The following is a 20,881-nucleotide window of genomic DNA, read 5'->3' as shown; positions in this document are numbered from 1 at the left end:
GGACTTCCAGCTCCCATCATCTTCACACATCATACTGGGAGTTGCAGTCCAAAATATCTGGAGAGTCACAGAGCTTGGAGAAGGCTGACCCGTAGGAATGTGCATGGAATGAATAGCTGTGTGGAGGAGCACTTCTTCAGAGGTTTGCAAAGACAACAGTCCAGGAACAGGCTGCGTTTGGCTGGCTTGCCAAAAGTGAAGCACTCTTAAGACCCTGTCACGCACACTGCTTTTCAGGTTTGCAAAGAGCAACACCGCTTTGAGAAACTGATGGAATATTTCCGCAATGAGGACAGCAATATTGACTTCATGGTAAGGCACAAATCCTGGTGTCTGCATTGTGCAAAAACATGACCCTGCATTTCTCTCAGCTTTGTTTATGCCAACAGTTCCCTTGGGCCAATGCGAGGAGGAAGCAGAGGGATGGATTGTCGTACATACTGTGCCTCTTGAACCTGAGATGATAAGTGTGTCATTGAATGGCATTCCATTGATAGCATTCCTGACTGAGATGCAGACATTAATGCTTTGATCACTGGAGCAGCCTGCTGAAAAGGCCTGTAGCTCAGTGGCAGAGCTTATGCTTTGCATTCCAAAGGTCCCAGATTGAATCCCTGGCCTCAACAGGTACAGCTGAGAAAGATTGTTGTGCGTCTAAATCTCAGGAGAGCAGACACTTCTTGCTCTGTAGTGTCTACTCTCCAGAGATTAGGTGGGAGGAGTCCTTCCCACTGCAACCTGTAAGCATCTTCACTTAAACTGTGGTTGGCTTGGTGGAGTATGAACATGGATAACAGACTGTTGGGTACCTGTTTCTGCTATGGGGTAGGTGAATCCAGGGAAGAGGCAGTATGTAGAGCACCTAATTAGCATTCAGACGATCCTGGGTTCAGTCTCAAGCATTGCCAGGTGGGGCTAGGGAAGGATCCCACCTGACATCCTGAAGAGCACTTGCTGCCACTCAGTGTTGGCAGTACAGTTTGGAAAGTTGCTGCCACTACCTCCCCTGCCCCCTCCCCCTCCTCCTTTTTGCTCTTTTCCCATTACTCAGTAGATAATCAAAGACTATGACTGCTCTCCTGCCAGTTGTCCAGCTACTTATATTCCATACTTTCAGCAGCCTGGCCACGGGTGTTTCCAGATAAGGCTTTTATCTTGCATTCACCCTGCCTCAGTCATTAATGTAATGGCATTCCAACTTCCTTGACTTCCATTTGTTCTTCAGCTTGTGGCTTTTCTTCTTTTTGAAAATCCCATAAGGAAGAAAAGATGTAATAGATGCACAATACTTTCAGGTGGGTAGTGTTTAGAACCCTCAGCCTGAAAGCAGCCTGTGTGCTAGGTTTGGCCTATGGTCTCTTCTTACGGCCTACCTGGAGAGCCGTCATCCGTTCACCAGCAGTGTTATGCCCTCTGTTGTTGCCTTTGTAGATCTGGGTCATTCCGTCATCCTCTCAGCAGCTGGAAAGAAGGTGGGAGTCAGACACTCAGCTGTTATGTTTCCAAGAGTTATGTGCTTGTTCAGAGGCTTTTAAAAATCTGGCTGTGTATCTGAAGAAGGTCTAGGTGAAGCCACAGGAGAAAGGCAGATGGTGGCTGTGCATCAGAATCCCAACCACCTCCCCACCCTTCTCTTTTGCAGGTAGCCTGTATGCAGTTCATCAACATTGTGGTACACTCTGTTGAGGACATGAACTTCCGGGTGCATTTGCAATACGAGTTCACCAAACTAGGTCTGGAAGAATTCTTACAGGTAATGCTCCTCCTTTTCCCAAACTAGCCTAGATTAGCTGGTAGAACTTAGACCCGTTCTCCATTATGGTGCCATTTACAGAGGACAGGCCTCTGTTTGAAGACATCCTGTATTTAAAGGGCTGGTTTGCCCAAGACTGGCTTAAAGCTAACGTCCTTAACCGGGGGAGAATGGGCTGTGGTATTTTCCAGCCACAGCGAGTGTCTGGAAGCCAGATCCAAAGGCACTCAGGTTGCTCAGACTTCCCTGGTATTGTGAGATGCATTGAATTCCTTTATAAATTACTTCAGGTCTTTCTAAATTTGCATCTATGCATATGAACTAGCATGCGCACATTTTATGTAAAGCTGTGTCTTGCTTTGTCCTCCCTTTTCTCTGGGTGAAGTATAAGCAGCCGACCTGTCTCCATGTGCTGGGGAAGGGATGGGGTTATGCAACTGGCCCTGCTGTTCGGGTTGTTTGTGCTGCTGACTCTGCTCTTTTGATGTCTGTATCTTGTTTAATCGTGGCCAGTGGTAAGGCAAGATGAGACTTTTCATCCAGAATGTCTAGAGGGCTCCAGATGATCTACTCCTGGAATAAGGTTTTAGGAATAAAGTGTTCCTGAAGAAGTGCAGAACCCTCAGGGCAAAACTCCACTGAGGTGTGAACAGTGTGCCTTGGTCCTCTGGAAGAAATGTGGGTATGATGTGAGTGTGTTAGAGTGTTCACATACTGGGTAGGTTTTCGCAATCCCAGAGGGAATGAGGCTGATGACTCCAATGTCTACAGGGCTATGTACCCACTCCAGGTTTCACTCTGAATTTAAAAAGAGCTATCCATGGTGCTGGAGCTCTTTTGAGGATAGGGTTCAACAGTGTGGATAGTTTTTTCAGTGCTCAGTAAAATCTGGGTTGTATATTGGATCATGAACTGCACTGTCAAAGGGAAAACAATCCACAAAGTTTTATTTTCTCCCTGGGATTGTGCAAAGCCACTCAATATGTGAACACAGGCAATACTTTAGCATGCAATGCTATGCTATGCTTTGCTATGCTAGTTAAGTGGCTCAAAATGGGCATGCACAGGACAGGAAAATAAACTACAGTGTCTTCATTTTCTTCCCTGTGCTTACCTGTCCTAAGCTGCTTATTTAGCTAAACTACCAGGGATTGATTTTCATAATGGGCAGGTGACTGAGATCACTTATCGTGAAACTCTACAACAAGTCATAACTGTGCTAACCCTGTTAGTAACTTGGTTCTCACAACACATTAAGCCATGGTAGTTTCTAAAGTATGATGGTTTAGCATGTAGTCTGAACTAGAACTGTTCCCTCAGGGCAGTTTACAAGTTTGTAAATCAACCCAGCTAGCCATGGCTTGTGGTACGATTTAATAAACTTAACTGTGGCAACACAATAAACCATGGTCAGTTTGAGAAAACAGAGGGCCACTTGGCAAGCACAACAGGAACGCTTGCTACTCTAGCCAAGAGGATAGAGAGCAGCTGCTTTTCCCAGGCACCCCACAGTGCCATAGCTGTGCTTGGGGACAGCTGGAAAAGGGTTCAACATCTGGGGGAACCGCTGTGCAGGGAGACAGGCTTATCTCTTCAAAGCTTCACACTCCCACTGAGGGGTTTCCCTCAGGCCTTGCGGCTTCTTCAAGTGCTATCCACTCAGGGTGAATTACAAAACTGGGGGCTTCTTAGCACCCCCCCCCCCATCCTGCTTGGAAGGTGAAGAGAATTGAGGGGAATATCCTCAAAAACACTTTGTAAAGGGTTTTAGGGCTGTTTTATGGTGGCCTTGTGCCTCCATGTCATTCACACTTGGGAAAACAAGGGCTGTCCCGGGTCACCTGAGCACCCTCTAAAGACCCCAGTGCTGCAGACCCTCATGCTGCTTCAAAGCACGCTTCCACATCCGTTTTGGCTATGAAGCTGCAATTTGGCATGGATGCTGCATCCATGCCAAACTGCAACCCTGTGCCCCACTGCAGTTCATTTTTCAGATTTATGTAAATTCTGGGATGTGTGGTAAGCACCCTTTGTAGCGGAACCCTCTGATATTTTGGTGGGGGCAGGGGGCATTCGTGTGACCCTGTACTACTCTCATCTATCTGAGTCTGGATGACACAGAGGCGCTTTTTTAAACAGTCAACCCGTGACCAGCGCTAAATGGTTCGTTGTGGTTTGGGGACATCTCAGTGCCCCTGCCGTGTCCCCTAGGATACTATAGGAGGACTGAGCAGGGGGGCGAGGAGGGGCACATAGCCCCTGCCATGGCAGTGCCTGTCAGGCAGAGTGGAATTTTCTCCACAGGGCATAGCGAAGATTCCCAAAGGATTTAACATGTTGTGCAGACCCAGCCAGAATCTTCACTACATTTTCTTCCACACATATAGAAGTTTCCTATACTGGAAGAAAACTTTTATACTGGAAGTAAAACTTTCATACTATAGTTATTGAAGCATGTTTTATGTGCTAAAATGCAGTCCAGCCCAAAGTACACACAATAGGAACCTCGTCAAAGATTAACACAAAATCACACCTGCTCATGGTCTTAGTGGAGGTGTCTCTCTACCTGAGGTGAATAATGTCCAGGCACGATATATGTGTGTGTGTGTATATACGTGTGTGTATGCCTAGGAGAAGAAGGGGGTGAGAGAATAGAAATAAAGCACATTGTGGCTGAAGAACAGCCTTCCTTTGGAATACTTTTCAGAGCTTCTGTGAAATTACAAGAGTATCATTGTTCGTTCCTTCAAGAACAATGAGGTGTCCTATATTAAAGACAAATACATGTCTTGTGGCATAATCTTTGGTGGACCACAGCCCACATTAGAGGCAGATGAAAATACAGGAAGTAGCTTGGAACTGGTAAAATGCCTGCTTGTTGTTCCCTGAGAAATGGCTCTTAAAAGCAAAACAAAATGTTCCTCCTTCCCTGCTGATCAAATTTCCCCTGCTGAGAGAAATTTCCCTCAACCTATGAGCATCAGGTCTACATATTCCTCTTCAGTACTGTGTCATCAGCTGGAGAGACAAAAAAGAGCAGGCATTTTCCCAAGACTTGAAGGCAGTTTAGTAACAAATGGTTTTCTACCTATCCTCCTGGGGCTTCTGGTTGAATTTTTAGACATTTGTATTGTTTCAAAAACTTACCAAGCCTGTTTGATCTGACGCAGCCCCTGGCTGAGAGAAATGTGTGAGTGTCCCACTGGAAGTGATGCCTCTCTCAAGTCACTTCCAACTCTCTTTCAAAACAGTCATTGTCTATCTCCACCTTTCCTCTTTATTAGAGTTGTTGATCTACAGCTTGGTTTCTGTTAGTTCTGCCAAGGTATCAGGCATATTTATTGTCACCCCAGACAAAGAGAGCTACTGTTAGTTAAAGGGCAGTCGAATGACACACCAACCCACACTACAGCACAAGCCAGCCAGTGTGGGTGAATTGCCCGAGGCCCCATGATGGGTCTTGGGTACATGCACCATGGGTAGCTACCCCCCTTTATCTCACCCCCTTGGTCCTCCCACAGGTATCCTGGAATATACCTTTGGAGGTATGAGCTCTTCTCCACTCCCTGCCCTCAGGAGCCCTTTTGGATTCACCATGGCTCCCCACCCCTTTTTGTACATTGTAAAAGGCAGCAGTCAAGCCCATTGCAGTCCCCATTTTGGCATCCAGAAGTGTGGTACGCTGGGGCCAGCATTTTTGACTTTAAAAAAATTAATCCCCTCTGCATAACTCTGAAAAATCACTGTTGTAGCACCAGAAACAAATTAATGTGCAGAACGGATTAGGGACACATGAAAATGAACTTCCCTGGATGTTTTTAAAAGGCCTAAATAACTTCAAGCTTCAAATAAATGTTTTATGTTGAAATAGTCTATATTATTTTTTGAATAATGCTATTAGGCTTCTGATTATTAAAGAGCCTTGAATGATTGAATGTTAAACCTTAGAACTGGCTTACAAGAGCTGGGTTGAAATCCTGGCATGTAGTTTGTTTTTAGTCTCAGTTTCTAAACAGCATCCAACACAGAATTGAGGGGCAGGAGGGGAGTTTGGTTTTCAAAGCTAAGGCCATGGTGAAAGCAGACAGAGAAGCAATCTAGAAGCAAGGCTTCTAGAGTAGAACAGTCAGAAGTACGTTAAGGAACAGGAAAACTGAAGTGCCCTCAGCAGAAAGAGCTGCCATTTTTGCTAACTAACTAAATAGAAGAAAACACCCTTCCAAGGAGACTGCTTTCAGGGGGCAGATGGTGAGGGAGGTGTTGAAAGCTGTTGAATCAGAAGGGGTGCTGGTTCAAGATATCTCAAACAGAATATATACACTCACATGCAATTTAGTTTAAAAGGGTTTCCCTCTTTTTTCAGGGATCCCTTGGAGTTGTAGTTCTATGAAGGGGAACTTGGGGTCTCTAGCAGGATGCACAGCACTTTACCAAAGTGTAATGCCTAGGAATCTGTGCTGTGAAGAGGCAGTAATGGCAAACAGCATATGAGCCAGTTTAAACATATGCCAAAGATGAGTCCTGTTTCCCCCAGAAGGGTTCTTGACATTTGATCACATACTGGCTTGGCTGGGTTAGTGGTGTACTTGCTTTATCCCTGGGGCTCCTTCCTGGGCTTCTAGTTATGTACTCTCAGATGAACCAAGAGTGTGAGAAAGTTCCCGTGGGCTGCAGCCTTTCTTAAACCACAAAAATAGTCCTGTTTTGGCTTGGGGGAGTTTTGGGGATGACTCAGTGCTATCAGTACCCTTGCTTTTAGGAAAAATTCCCTTAACTCACAGGTTTCTTCCTCTGCTCCGTGCTATTCTCTTCCTCATGCTGGGCTTTCTGTTTTCTCCTCAGAAGTCGAGGCACACAGAAAGTGAGAAGCTGCAAGTGCAGATCCAGGCTTACCTGGACAACGTGTTTGATGTGGGTGGGCTGCTGGAGGATGCTGAGACCAAGAATGTGGCACTGGAGAAAGTGGAGGAGTTAGAAGAGCACTTATCACATGTAGGTGTACAACTCCCCTCTCCTGTTCATTGTAAGAAGAAAAGAAGAGCTGGAACGTGACCCTGGCTGGATCAGGGTCAAGTTCCTGCTTGTCCAAGGTCCTCTTTCTAACATCAGTCAGCCAGCTGTATCCAGAAAGCTCACAAGAAATTAGGAAAGCAAGAGTCCTGTCATGTTGTCCCTGTTCCCTGCCCCCCAAATTTGGTATACTGCTTTAAAACATAGGGATTCCATTCCGCTCTCCTGGCAAATAGCTGTTGTACAACGCCCAAACTCCTTTGGAAGCCGGCAAAAGCTATGACCCTCATCACTATCACGTGGCAGTACATTCTGTAAATTGATTGCATATTGCGTGAAGAATGGAAAGTGAAGGTATAGTCAGGTGAAGCAGCTTGTCCTCAAATATCCCTACAACCACAAGGGTCAGCAACTAGTTCAAAAACAAAGAAAGAACAGAGCAATTCATGAGATTCTCAGGAGTCTGCCCCACATAGGGCTTTCTGAACAAACAGTTATTTGGGTAGGAAAATCCTAACAGGAATCAAGGGAAGTTATTGAAATCAAGGGAATCAAGTTATTATTTTATTTCCTTTATTTTTTAAAAAAAGTCATTTCTTCAGTTGACAGAAAAGCTGCTGGATCTAGAGAATGAGAATATAATGCGAGTGGCAGAGTTGGAGAAGCAACTACTACAGCGGGAGAAGGAACTGGAGATTGTCAAGGTGTGTGGACAAGGGGAAGGGGTGTGGAGACTTTTCCAGGAAGATATGGGTCTGACGTTTGATTTAAACTGCTTTTCAAATCATGTTCTAGGAAATCCTGTCAGTTTCTTGGAAGCTTTTCAGTGAAATTATCAGTCATGATAGACAGGTTTCTCTGAAAGATAGTTTGACCACCAGTGCTGGTCTTTCTGCCACAGGTGCTGAGCACTCAGTTTGTGCCAGGGAGTGCTCACACTTTGCACAGGACAACAGCAAGCCAAGTCCCAGGCCGTGCTCCACACGAAGTGCAAGTACAGCCTGAGCAAAGGCCCCAGAAATTTCTAGAGTGTGTAGGGTTTCTGCAGCAGACATTTAATGGGCTCGTTGCCCATTGGTCAACATGGAAAGGGATCCCTGAAGCAGGAGGCCTGAAAACTCAATAAAAGGAAGGGATGCCATCAAGGCTCATTCCTGGCAAAGATGGAGCAAATTCTGTGCCTTATTCTGCGGCAAAGATGATTATTCACGACATTCTTCCAGGATCCCCCATAAGCTTCTTGTGCTGATACCTGGCTCTGTTATAACCATCCTCTCTGAAGTTTTCTTGTGGATTTTTATGAGGCAGCTGATAACAATGGGTCAAGATGATATGTCGTTACAATCACAGTGCCATAAGGAGGAGACATCTGTGATTCCTGGTTGGAGCTAACTGGGTGGATTTCCAGCATCTGCAGTTTGGCCCCATTCCTTTATTGCATGATATGGAACACTTTCCTCTGATAAACTGAAACTCTTTCTTCAGAGAAACCACTTTGTAAAATGGTCCAGGGCTGAGCTCATTTTTCTTCAGATCTCTGAATGTGGACCTGTTTATACATTCATTTGAGAGAGCCAGTGTGGTGTAGTGGTGAAGAGTGCAGGACTGGGACTCAGACAACCTGGATTCTAGTCCCCTGCTCAGCCATGGAACCAACTGGGTCACACACTCTCAGCCTAACCTGCTACACAGGATTGTTATTGTGGGGATAAGAATGAGGGCAGGAAGAGGAGAATTATGTAAAGCTGCTTTGAATCCTTTGTAAGAAAAAAGATGGGATATACATCTAATAAATAAATCCATCAGAAGAAAGAGGCAAAGCTTTTCTGGACTGTGCCATCTAAAGCTGCATGTGGAAGGCATTCCTACTTCCACTGGGAAAAAAATTCTACATATAGAAAGCTAATTTGTCAGGCTAGTTGTAAATTTATTTCACTGATGTGCTGTTTATCCATGTGCAGAGTATTTTTATTGTTCATACTATAGAGGAGAATTGAAAGGGGCAACAGACTGCTTCTCTCTGAAGTGATACAGTTGAGAATACACTGAGTGGCGGCTTCAGTCTGAAATGAAATCTCAGTGTGCTCAAGCGCCTGCTGAGGACCCACAGCCGAGGAGGGGCCCACTGAGAAGGGACCTTGGGGTCGTTTCTCCTCCAGCTCCTTGCAACCTGCTTCTTCCCTGTCTCTCATTCTGGCTTAGACAAAGGCGGTGGTCCTCCTTCCAGAAGGAGCAGATACCTCTGGGAGGGTTTGCATGACATGATGACCCAAACTGCAGAGAAAGCTGCCCAGCCCAGTACACCTGATGGATAATTGGTCACCCTGTAGATAGGGTGCTCCGCCTCCTTCTTGAGTGTTCCCACCGGAGTGCAGGAACTAGGGAGCAGCTGTTGCATCGGCCTGTGCGCAAGTTGGCCTGCCACCTTCTGCTGTGCCTGGCTGCAAGGGCTGGCGGTGGTGGCAGGAAGCAGGGGGAACCCCTTCCTCACTGGAGCAGGCAACCCCAAATGGCAGGTGGGAACAGCAAGAACATGACCTACCTTTGGCAGGATTGACAGCAGTGCTGGGTAGCAGGGGGAGGAGCTGAGTCCTGCTTGGCTTGCTATAGAAGAGGCTGAGCAGAACGCCGCTCATCTCACACTTCTGAGGCAGCTGGGCATTTTGGCTGGCAGTTCTGCGAGGAGCCTCCGACAGCTGCCCCCAGGTGCTACTTGGCTACACTGGGGCATCCGTCACCCATGCTCAGAGCTTCTTGCAGAGCAGGAAGCCTTCTTTGTTGCCCTTCACAAGTCACCCTGTAATGGCTGTAGCCACCCCTGCGACTTAAAGGTTTGCTTGTGTTCAGTGGTTGTGTTCAAGCCCAGGATGACTTATAAACCCTGGTGTAAGCCATGGCTTTGTGTGGTGACTTCTAAGCTGAGCGACTGGGCCAAGAAGCCACCTGCTGGGAAGCACGCCCAAGTTGGACAACACACGTGGCCATCTGGGCTTATGAACTCAAGGCAGCTAAATGTGCCCTGTGCACTCACTGTCTGCCCACTGGCTCTCTGGCTCTCTGCCTGCCAGACAGGTGACACTGAGGAAGAGGATGGCAATCAAGAGCAGGTGCTGCCTGGTGGCAGTGGAAGGGAGACAGGGTGGTCCATTGAGGGTGCCTTGCCCAAGGAGAGGTCCCCACAGCCTGGAGCTGGCACCGTGGGTGGTGGACAAACAGTGGGACCTTCGGGGCTTTGAGCTTGAGGTCCAGTAGGAGACGGACAGAGAATGAATGTCCTCCAAGAAATGAAATGGACCAAGGCCTTATCTATTGTGTCTTCTGCAACAGGAGACCTATGAAAGTGCCAGCAACCAAGTGCACACGCTGCGCAGAATCATCAAGGAGAAGGAAGAGGCTTTCCGGCGTCACTATACCACCCACCCTGCTGGGAGCGACCACCTGCCGCTGCCGCCACCTCCGGAGGTGGAGATCAACTTTAGCGACCTCCCCGAGGATGACCTCCGCCTCCCCGTCCTGCCTCCCATGGAGGCTGCTCCTCCACCTCCACCTCCTCCGCCACCTCTTCCCCCACCCCCTCCTCCGCTACCAGGTATGCTTGTCCTCCGAAGTGAAGAAGCCAACCAGCCCTTTAGCAGCGCAGGAGGTGCCTGAATCCATCATTTTTCTTTCACAGATAAGTGTCCACCAGCCCCGCCACTTCCTGGCACATCCCCCTCTGTGATCCTCACTATGGGCTTATCAGGTATGCTTCACCCATCCTCCCACCAATACAGAGGGGGTGGGTAGCAGTACAGGGCTAGGGGATAGTATACACATAGGGCTGTGGGCTGCAATTTCATGGAAAAAGCCAAGAGGGTACAGAATTCAGCTTTCTGAGAACTTTAGCTTTCATTCTGAGCAAAAACAAAATTATGTTTCTAGCCTATATAGATGCCACAAACTGGCAGATGCAAAGTTTCTGGCAGAACTCTCAAAAGCCGGAAAGATCTCTGAATAAGATTCCCCTTGAGCACTTCAGTGTCCTGCATAGCTTCTCCCTATAACTAGTAAAACCAAAGTAAATTATGCACATTTCAACAAAAGCAGAGTGCATTATGCAAAAGGGGCTAAATCAAGCAAATATGAACCATTTGTGTTATTTTTAATCAGCTGCAGAATTTTCTCTGCTTGTTCCCGTTTAGCACACTAGATTCCACTAGAGTGAGGATAAAAACAGCTGATTCCAAGTTCTTTGAAAAAAATACATGTTGATTCTTCTTGTATATAAGGGGTGCAATACAATCCTATGCATGCTTACTCAGAAGAAAGCCCCATGATGGTCAGTGGGGCATGTGGCCTAACACATGTAGTCAAGAGTGGACACACTTTATGCACTTGCATAAGACAAAGGGAAAGGACTTAGCGACAGCTGGCCCTGTTTTGACAAATTGAGGCTTAAGAGAAATCAGCAAAACTGAACTGAAAAGAAACAGAGCATTGTCAGAGAATCCAACCAAATCCCTTTCCTTTCAAAGACCTATGGGGGAAGAAGCAGAAATGTGGCTCTGCCTCTTTCACACCTATATGGTCAAATCCTACTTTATCCTCTCCCTTGTTTCTTAAGCAATCCGGATTAAGAAGCCCATCAAGACCAAATTCCGCTTGCCAGTCTTCAACTGGACAGCACTGAAGCCCAACCAGATCAGTGGCACTGTCTTCAGTGAACTGGATGATGAAAAGATCTTGGAGGTGAGCAAATGGGGCAAGTCAGAGACAAGGCATGTGCTACAGGGGCTTATGGATACAACTTTTTGGTTTGCCTTCTGTCATTTTGGTTATCTGCAGTTCTTGTGGTGAAACCTCTAACACCGATTGGCCAAACTAGTAGCTCAGAAGGTTCAGTTGCTCAGGGAACTTCAGACAGTTTGTAGTAGGGAAGGAAAAGTTGTCAGTTTGGCTAGCTTTGAAACCTCATATAGGAATGGGGAGAGGTTGCAGAATATAAGGAGCTAAGGGACACTGTGCCCAGAAGAGAGAAGGCTGAAGGAAGGGTTTGAAGTAGGCAGAGGACTGTGAGCAAGCTCGCAATACTTTTGCTCGGCAGGAACTGTTTGCCATGATGGGAATGTGCCTGGGGTGTCCTGCTAGAGACTGGTCAAAAAATAATGTGGTTAAAGATGTGGGACAAATGCAAGGGACAAAAACACAGGGATCTAAGAGAACAATGGGCCAGGGAAACACTGAAATGAGGAAAAGAGGTGATAGCTGCCCTCCAGAGAAAGGGGGAACTGCTGACAATTAGCAGGAAAGAAGAGGGCATCTCCGCCTGGGAGGCATGTAGGGTTGAATCTAGGTCTAAAGTCTACGCTGCCAGTTGTTTTAGGCTACAACACCAATTCCTAGCCAGTGGATCGTGGGAGTTGCAGTTCAAGTTCAACACGGCTGGAGGGTGCCCAGTTGGTCGAGACGCTGCTGGGGGTGTTCTCCCCATTGTGACTGGCAACCCAGTCAGGCCGGTGAAGGTCACGAGGCGGCACATGGTCAAGACAGCGGGAAAGTCAAGTCGGTGGCTCAGTTCCAGATACTGCCTGGAGCTAACTAGCCACTTCTGAATCTGGAGGCTTCCCGCCATTCCTCTAGAAGATTCAGGGTGGTGGATGAGGGACTTGCGCATTGATGCTCCCAACAAACCATGAGCTGCAGTGTGGCTCAGGCTGGCCCCTGGGGCTAGAGTCCAGGGCCCCACAGCCAAGGTCTGGATAGGGGGGCAAGTGCCCATCCATGCACATGTGTGTGGGGGCAAACAAGCCCGACATCAGCACCTGGACCAGGTGGGTCACCTGGGGTTGCTGCTGGTTGCTGCAGGCTCCTTTCCCTCCAGTGTATCAACACTCTGCTTTATAGTAACAGCCTGGCAGGGGAACAGCCTGGTTACTTATGCTTCTTCATTCTTTAACTTATTCTTTAATTTTCATTCTTTTGTTTTTAATGCTTTAGCTCCAATGCTTTAATGCTGTTGTTTTAGAATATACTGTCCTTTTCTACAGGAAAATGGTCCTTACTCTCATATAAAAGCAACAGAAGCAAACTCCATAAGAGCATTAAGTCCAGGATGGAAAAGTCTCAAAGTGCACCACTGCATGTAGGCGGGGAGCTGGGCATGGTTTTCCTCCACCCAGGCAATGCTGCCCCTCCCCAGATTTAAGTAACCAAGGGCATACAATGCCCTTGTTCAGATTTCCTTTGGCTGAGAACATCGAAAGGCAATGTTGTTGTGCAGCCTTGTTGGCACTATTATGTCCAGCATCAGGCGGGGTAACTCCGTGGTCTTCTTTCCTCTTGCAGGACCTTGACCTGGACAAGTTTGAAGAGCTCTTCAAGACCAAAGCCCAGGGCCCTGCCATCGACCTCCTGTGCAATAAGAACAAGGCGTCCCACAAAGCAGCCAGCAAGGTCACCCTGCTGGAGGCCAACCGGGCCAAGAACTTGGCCATCACATTGCGCAAGGCAGGCCGGAGCACGGAGGAGATCTGCAAAGCCATCCACACGTGAGTGCCGCCCCATGAGCACCCCATGCACCTTCCAGCCCCGTGGTGATTTCTGTTAGAGCAGGGGTGGACTCCACTTTGGAAAAGTTCGTGGGCCCTGTACTTTAGGGATGGGCAAAAGCGGTGAGACAAAACACCCACCTCTTTTAGCTGAAAGCTCTTACTGCAAGTAACTAAGTCTTCAGAGAGGCAGTTTGGCCTTTCAAAATGTGGAAAACCACCAAAAAATCACCAGACAGTTGGACATTGGAGGAAAGGAGGCATGGCCTTCTGGGGAACCTCGGCGGCCCCTGAGCTTTCCATTCATGTTATAAGGCTCTGCTGAGGGTCAAAGAGCATCCGCTTTTCCTCCCTCCCCCTGCAATTAAGCAGCCAGTTTCTCCATCTTCTGACACTGCTTCCCTCCTTTTTTTTTGACTGATGTTACGTTTTAGGTTTGACCTGAAGACACTACCAGTGGACTTTGTGGAGTGCCTCATGCGCTTCCTGCCAACAGAGAACGAGGTCAAGCTGCTGAGGCAGTATGAGAAGGAGCGGAAGCCGCTGGAAGAGCTGTCAGACGAGGACCGCTTCATGCTCCACTTCAGCAAGGTTGAGCGCCTGACGCAGCGCATGGCCATTATGGCTTTCCTGGGCAACTTCAGTGAAAACATCCAGATGCTCATGCCGGTATGGGGCTACTTCACCTCTGTGGCTCGGTCCTCAGCTCTTGAGAAGGAACAGGGGGTTTTTAGGCCAGGGGTGAGGGATCTGGGACTTGGGATTCCTGCCTGGTCTCTGAGCCCCCCAGGGTGCTTCCAGAGGGAGAGCTTCTAGTGCTCTTAGTGGGAAGGCTCTGTGCAGCCACTGTGCCTTTTTTTTAACTTTAGTGGGGTTTCTGCAGTAAGGAAGAAGACAGAAGAAGCAGTGGGAAAACCTGGGAGGTGCACAAATAGAGGATGGCAGAGATCTCTGGATTGCCCAAGGGCATGCTGCAAACAAGGCAGGGTGCGGCCAGCACAAAAGGCTTGCCCAGAAGCCCCCTCTATGGCCTTTTAGCCTCCCAACTGTTTTTCGGAAAGGGGAACAATCCAGAGGGCACCAGCTATTAATGCAGCTGGCAGGTGTAACCCCCATGCACTGATGGAGGCAAAGCTCCATTGTGTTGGTGGGGCTGGCTTCTGAGTTAACATACATAGGATTGGGCTGCAAAAGTTCAGGATTTCCCCTTTCCATTGAATTGCTCAAGAGGCTAGACATGTGACAATTGTCCATGTTATCTATTCCTCCCAGAGTTTAAATTAAACAAATAAATAATGTCACTGCTGTTCTCCTTTAAGAATATACGAATGCATTCTTTGGAATCATGTCAGGAATATTTTTCTAGCAAGTGCAAACATTGCTGCATCGTTGCATAACTTTCAGATTATCTAACAATCTTATTAGAGGGTGAGTCACATATTTTGCATTCTTAATGTCCGGCAGTGGCACTATGCTGTGCCCCTTGATGTTTGTCAAGTAGTAGTACTCCTGTTTGATGCTGCCCAACAACATCCAGGGAGGGATCATAGATAGCTCTGCTTGTAGAAAGTCTCAGGTACAAATGTAGCCATCTTCAGTTTGAGTAAAGACTGGGAAAGAAAGCACTTCCAAAACTGTCCTGCTCTGCAGTCACGGGGACTAGTCTGCATTGAAAAAGACGGGCCCCTGCATTGAGCTTGATGGGCCCTTCAGTATGAATTTTTACCTAAACCCATGAAAAAAAATTCCCAGAGAGTAGCTCTGTCAGATCATTGTAGCAAAACAAACAAAATAACCCAAGGAGACTTATGACAACTTAGAGATTGAGAAATCTATTCTGACAGAAGCTTTGCTGGATGCTGTCCACTTCCGTTAGCTGCATGAACACGAGCAGGGCCCTCCGTGAGCAGGGCCCACAGGTGCCCACAGGATTTGCACACGGTGGAGGGCTCCTAGCGCCCGCTTCTCCTGTGAAAAGATTCTGTTCATTTTACAGCAAGAGTGGGCAACCGTGCCCTGATTTCAAAAGCCCTCTGTGTGTGATCAGCCCCCTAGCAACAAAGATCTGTCCCTCCACCAGCAGCCACTGTGTAGTTTCAGAAAAGCTGGGCAGAAAAAGGAAAAAAAGGGGGCAGTCTCTCTGCCCACGGATGGCTTCGCCCCTGCCAATGCTGGCACGGGGCCTGCAGCAGATTGCTCCTGAGGGAGTGCAACCCTCAAACAAGAATAGGCTCTCCACACTTGCTTCACAGTGAACCAGGAGGTACTTAGGTGCTAAACCAAGGCTAATACTTCTTTTCTGTCCCTTGTAGCAACTGAGCGCTATCATTGCCGCCTCAGCATCAGTCAAGTCTTCGCAGAAGCTCAAGCGTATGCTGGAGGTGGGTCCTCTGCTGATACGGTATGAGGAAAGGCATTGCAGGGAGAGGGGCCACCCACTCAGCTTAGCTGGTGAACTATGTTCAAATTCTAGGGTTAAACATGGGTAAAGGAAAGCTAAAAGCAACAAGTACCTTCGCATGGTGCATTTTCTGTCAGGACGAAGCGAACCAAAGGACCTGGCAGATCAGAGGTGCAGAGAAGTACCAAATCAAGGAACATGGACAAGACAGGGGCACTGAAATCAATCACAGATTCTTGTACCTCAGTATTTACTGGTGTAAGACACACATGTTCTCTCTCTGCAGATAATCCTGGCCCTTGGCAACTATATGAACAGCAGCAAACGTGGCTCAGTTTATGGTTTCAAATTGCAGAGTCTCGACCTGGTAAGGAAGAAGCCATAAAGGGGGAGCATAACAAGCTGATGAAGCTATGTGCAGCTGCACCTTTGTATTCAGATATGCACCTTCCCTGACCTGCTGTGCTCCAGGTGTCTTGGAACACGGTTCTCAACATCCCAAGCCAGTGGGTTCAATGGGGGATGCCAGTATCCTTTCCCACATGCTTTGTTCAGGCATTCTTTGAAATTGATTTTTTTGTCTGTGCCATCTTGCAGTATGCCCCATAGCTGCTTTTACTCTTACTAGACTTCTTTCAGTACTCTCATCTTGGCCCCTGAACCACAGCTTTCTCTGTCACCATGGGGCATGTGCCCTTGGTGTGTGTGTGTGATCACCTGCGTGATGCAAATGGCACGCCGGCACATGTGGGCCAAGCTGAGCATTCTTCTCATTGCTGAGCATGTGTGCATTCCTGTACAGGCGTGACCATCCACTTTCATGTGCATAGATGCTTCCTGCCTGCACTGTGACTTGCACACAGCTGCACAGAGTGGTGTGCTGATGCCTTGGTGTTTCTGCTCTTCCCCACCTCTTCCCTAAAAGCTCTTGGACACTAAGTCAACTGACCGGAAACTGACACTCCTGCACTTCATTGCCATGATGGTGAAGGAGAAGTACCCAGAGCTGAGCACCTTCTGGCAAGAACTGCACTTTGTGGAGAAGGCAGCTGCAGGTAGGGCCCTCCCACTGCAGGCCTACTTAGGGGGCTGGGTCTGGACACCCCTGGCCCCTCTGCACCCACATCTCCTTCACTGCAGAACCCGTCCCTTGCTTTATCTCCAGCCTTCCCCTCCAGACCTATGACAGCAGCATTTCTGTGGAGACAGAGAGAACTCCAGGCTTCATTTGCCCATAATCTTGTTCATCCATGGTGCGTGGAAGCAAGTGTGCCGGGGTGTGTCTGTGGGTGCAGCAGAGGGGTACTTTACGTACATACTGGTGCAGCTGTGTCTATCAGAGCCGTTTGGAGTGCTCAGAGCAAGGCTGGGTAGACGCCAGACTTGCTGGCTCTACTTGGTTTTTTTTACTTGAACTCGGACTCCAGCAACCAGTCAGGTGCCAGACACTCCTCACGTTAAAGATCAGGCTGCCTCCGAGCACTGTGTGAGCACCGGAATGGAGGGAGCCCACCGCCCTTCTGCACACATCTCCACGGCTGCTTTCTCCAGCATTCCTGAACGTCAGCAGCCTAACTGGCTTGAAGCAGGGCTGGCCTCGAGGTGGGGTGGGTATTCCCTGACCCAAGTTGGCCCCAGGACCAATCCTGTACCCCACTTGCTCTACAGTATCGCTGGAGAATGTGCTGCTGGATGTCAAGGAGCTGGGGCGTGGGATGGAGTTGATCCGGCGAGAGTGCAGCCTGCACGAGCATAGCATCCTGCGGAGCTTCCTCAGCGCCAATGAGGGGAAGTTGGACCGGCTGCAGAAAGACGCCAAGACCGCTGAGGTGTGTGGAGGAGGAGTAGCCAGACACCTTGGAGGCCAACTCCTTTGCAGCTAGTGACCAAAGCCTCCCTTGCTTATATGACCCAGCATCACGATGCCTATCTGGAGAGGATGTATCCTTCGGCACTCTGTGTTTCTTGCGCACAAACTGCAGGCCAGGTTCATATCTGGAACTAGCGCCACCTGACCGGCTGTGTGTTCATGCGGCACCTGCCGCCAGAGCTGGCTCGTTCCCCCTTTCTGAGTGCCCAGTCCATGCGACAGAACGCTTTGTGCAGCACATTGTGCATGCAAGGGGAACCTGTTTTACATTCATATGCAGAACACTGTTGGGAGTCCGCCTGCATTCTGGAAGTTAGGTTGTGTGCAGAAATGGACGCCTTTTAAATCATCACAGTGTTAACTTCTTTGGAACATGTTAAACTGTGTGCAAAGTAGTTATGTACAGCAAGGGCCAAATCCAAACTTGCTAGAGTTGATAAAATGAATGGGATTTAAGTTTGCTATTCCATTTGTTTCAGTGGGTTTACTCTAAGTAGGATTAGCAGTAGATTTGACCTCAGCATTCCATGTGAAAGGCTTGTGCCTGTGTGTCCAAAGTAATTTCACGCAAGAATTGCAGTTTTCACCCTGAGCCAGGAACCAGGCAGCTGTGCCCGGCAGCCTCCTCAGATGGAGGCAAGCCAGGGGCTGCTGCCAGTCTTCCCTCATGCTGCTTTCCTGTTGGCAGGAGGCCTACAACACCGTCGTGCGCTATTTTGGCGAGAGCCCCAAGACAACACCCCCCTCCGTTTTCTTCCCAGTCTTTGCACGCTTCATCCGATCCTACAAGGTAAGCATGTGAGGTGGAGGCCCCTGGTAGCTGCTGCTGATTCTATGCAAGCCATGAAAGGGAAGCTCATGGCTGACCCTCCATGAGCTTGGAGCCCAGTTGCCTGCACCGCACCGTGAAGGTTTTCCTGTCATTGCTCCTGGCAGGAAGTAGATCTCCATGGGAATAGGTCTGGCCAGTGGGAATCCCTGGGTACTCCGTTGCTTGTCCACAGTGACATCTCACACCCCCATGGCACATCTCTGAGCCTTTGGAACCCTAAGCAATGCCAATCCAGCTTCCATAGCCTGCTGTCACATGGCCAGGGTTAATTTTTAATTTTAATTTTTAATTTAATTAAAACATCTCTATCCCGTCCTTTGCAACAAGCCTCACGACGGCTTACAAAAGGTAAAAACAGTAGTATCAAATGCAATTAAAAACATTCAGTAATAGTACAACATAAGCAACAGTTCATACTAAAGAAAAAAAGGAAAAAGAAAATGTGACTGTGTCAGATTATTATTAAAATTATTGATATTAATTATTTAAATGGTGGCTAAATAAAGGTTTGCGTGTTGGCATGGTACAGCCCTCCCTGGTGGGAGGGAAGGGACTGGCTGAGCAGCATCCTTGTGGTGGGGAGCTAAGGCCTGGCACAGCTTCCTTTGGTGGCAAGCTGGAAGGAATGCAGGACTTGTGTATTTACTATAATTATTTTATTCTTAACGGGATTTATTTCTTGTTATTGTTACATGATTACAAGTCATCTCTGACTCAAGGTGACATTTTGGGGAATGCACTCTCCCCAAAATGTCCTGTTCAGGACAGCCCTGCTCCGCTCCTGCAAACTCAAGTCTGCGGCTCCCTTTATGGAACTGATCCACCTCGTTGCTGGTTGTCTTCGTTCTCGCCTGCCTTTGCCCTTCCCTGGCCTGATTGTCATCTCCAGGGAGTTCTGCCTTCTCATGGTGCACCTGAAGTACAGCGGCCTCAGTGTTGTTATTTTTGCTTCCAGGGAAAGCTCTGCCTTGATTTGATCTAAGCTCCACTTGTTCATCCCTCTGGTGGCCGAGGGTTCCTCCAGCACCATGTTTCAAATGCATCAATTTTCTTCACTGTCCAGCTTTTACACCCATACATTATGATCAGGAATACATTTATATACCACCTCATGTGCTGAAAAGCCATCAAGATGACATACAGTTTAAAACGTGATAGAAACTAAAAAGAAAAAAAAAACCCACTGCATTAAAACAGAATGTCAGTAGAAATGGTTGACTGATCAAGGAAGACCTCCTGAAATAAAGGTATTTTCAGGTGGCCCCAAAAACCACACAATGTTGTTTCCTGCTTGACCTGCACAGTCGGAGTTCCACATAGGTGGAGCATGGCCAGCACATCTGGAGAGGCCCAAGGGCTGCAAAATAATCCATTTCCTGTCAAGAGTGATGTGTTGTCAAACCCAATATGGCCTGGTTGATTTCCCTTTCCTTCCTCCCCTCCTTTCTAAAAGTCAGTCTGCAAAGTTCTGTCACACTTGGGCATGACCCAAGAGACATAACCCAGGGCGGGTCCACTCAGGTAGGAGAGAGCTTAATTCTTAATGGCTGGACTTACCAGGGCTGGATTTAGGCTACATATGGGGAGCCTTTCAGTCATTGCTGTTGGCAGACAGAGGGAGGGGGTTTAGCACAACATTTTCGAAGGCATTGTGCAGCGATTCTTCTTTTTCCCCTTAATGGTTTTTCTGCAGTAAATAAAAAGAGGAAAGACATGGCAAGACAGCATGGGAGGGTCAGTGAGTTAGATGCTAATGCTGTTCATACCTCCTGCAGAATTCCGTGAATGAGGGAAGGTGACGGAGCTTTGTCTGGAAGCACTTCTAGATTTGCACAAAGGGAGATCAATTATTCATAGAAGAGTAGAGTTGGAAGGGGTCATGAAGGCCACCAGGTCCAGCCCCCTGCTGTTGCAGGATACCACGTTACACCATCCCACTCAGATGGCTGCTCAGTTTTTTTCTAAATGTCTCTAGTGTGGGAGAGCCCACCACCTCTCTAGGCAGCTGGTTTCATTGTCATATTGTTCTGACAGTGAGGAAACTTTTCCTGATATCTGGCCTGGATCTGGGTTTTCGCAACTTGAGTTGATTAATCTGTGTCCTGTGCCCTGATATGAGCAAGATGAGATCTTATCCTTCCTCTTTGTGACAGCCTTTGAGGTACTTATAGAGTGACAACAGGTCCCTCCTCTTCTCAAGACTGAACATGCCCGGTTCTCTCGCCTAATAGTTTTTCTATCCAGTCCACTTTTTGCTAATTTGCTTATCAGAATGCCGTGGGGCAAAAGCTGTGCTAAAGCTGAGGTAGCTTATGCCCACAGTGTTCCCTCTGTCACTGGAAAGACGGAAAAGGCAAGAAGAGAAGTCAAAACTTGGAGGGACATTGATTTAGGCAAAACTTCTCATCTGAATGAGCAGTTTGGCAATGGCTGGTAGTTCCTGGGTCTTCAAGAAAAGACCCAAGAAAGGTCCTCAGTTTCAAGAAAA

The 20,881-nt window shown here is 47.9% G+C and overlaps 1 protein-coding gene across 9 annotated transcripts in view; it reads left to right on the top strand.

Moving 5' to 3' along the window:
• Positions 1–20,881, top strand: part of FMNL3 (formin like 3) — a 110,020-nt gene that overhangs the window by 75,676 nt on the left and 13,463 nt on the right. For all 9 annotated transcript variants that reach the window (XR_006413876.1, XR_006413875.1, XR_006413873.1 and 6 more), the window contains 14 exons: positions 238–312; positions 1,643–1,753; positions 6,596–6,745; positions 7,366–7,467; positions 10,091–10,352; positions 10,437–10,505; positions 11,367–11,491; positions 13,088–13,290; positions 13,725–13,959; positions 15,603–15,671; positions 15,978–16,058; positions 16,617–16,746; positions 17,360–17,520; positions 18,250–18,351. Coding sequence is in view for 3 of the 9 variants with exons in the window: in XM_044421875.1 (XP_044277810.1) it covers positions 238–312; positions 1,643–1,753; positions 6,596–6,745; positions 7,366–7,467; positions 10,091–10,352; positions 10,437–10,505; positions 11,367–11,491; positions 13,088–13,290; positions 13,725–13,959; positions 15,603–15,671; positions 15,978–16,058; positions 16,617–16,746; positions 17,360–17,520; positions 18,250–18,351 (1,875 nt within the window). In the remaining 6 variants the exon portion in view is untranslated. The remainder of the gene's footprint in view (positions 1–237; positions 313–1,642; positions 1,754–6,595; positions 6,746–7,365; positions 7,468–10,090; positions 10,353–10,436; positions 10,506–11,366; positions 11,492–13,087; positions 13,291–13,724; positions 13,960–15,602; positions 15,672–15,977; positions 16,059–16,616; positions 16,747–17,359; positions 17,521–18,249; positions 18,352–20,881) is intronic.

The sequence above is a fragment of the Varanus komodoensis genome, unplaced genomic scaffold (assembly GCF_004798865.1).
Source record: "Varanus komodoensis strain SLA01 unplaced genomic scaffold, ASM479886v1 scaffold12, whole genome shotgun sequence".
In the NCBI taxonomy this organism is placed as follows: domain Eukaryota; kingdom Metazoa; phylum Chordata; class Lepidosauria; order Squamata; family Varanidae; genus Varanus; species Varanus komodoensis.
The sequence above is the reverse complement of the archived record's forward strand: the minus strand, read 5'-3'. Positions and strand labels throughout refer to the sequence as shown.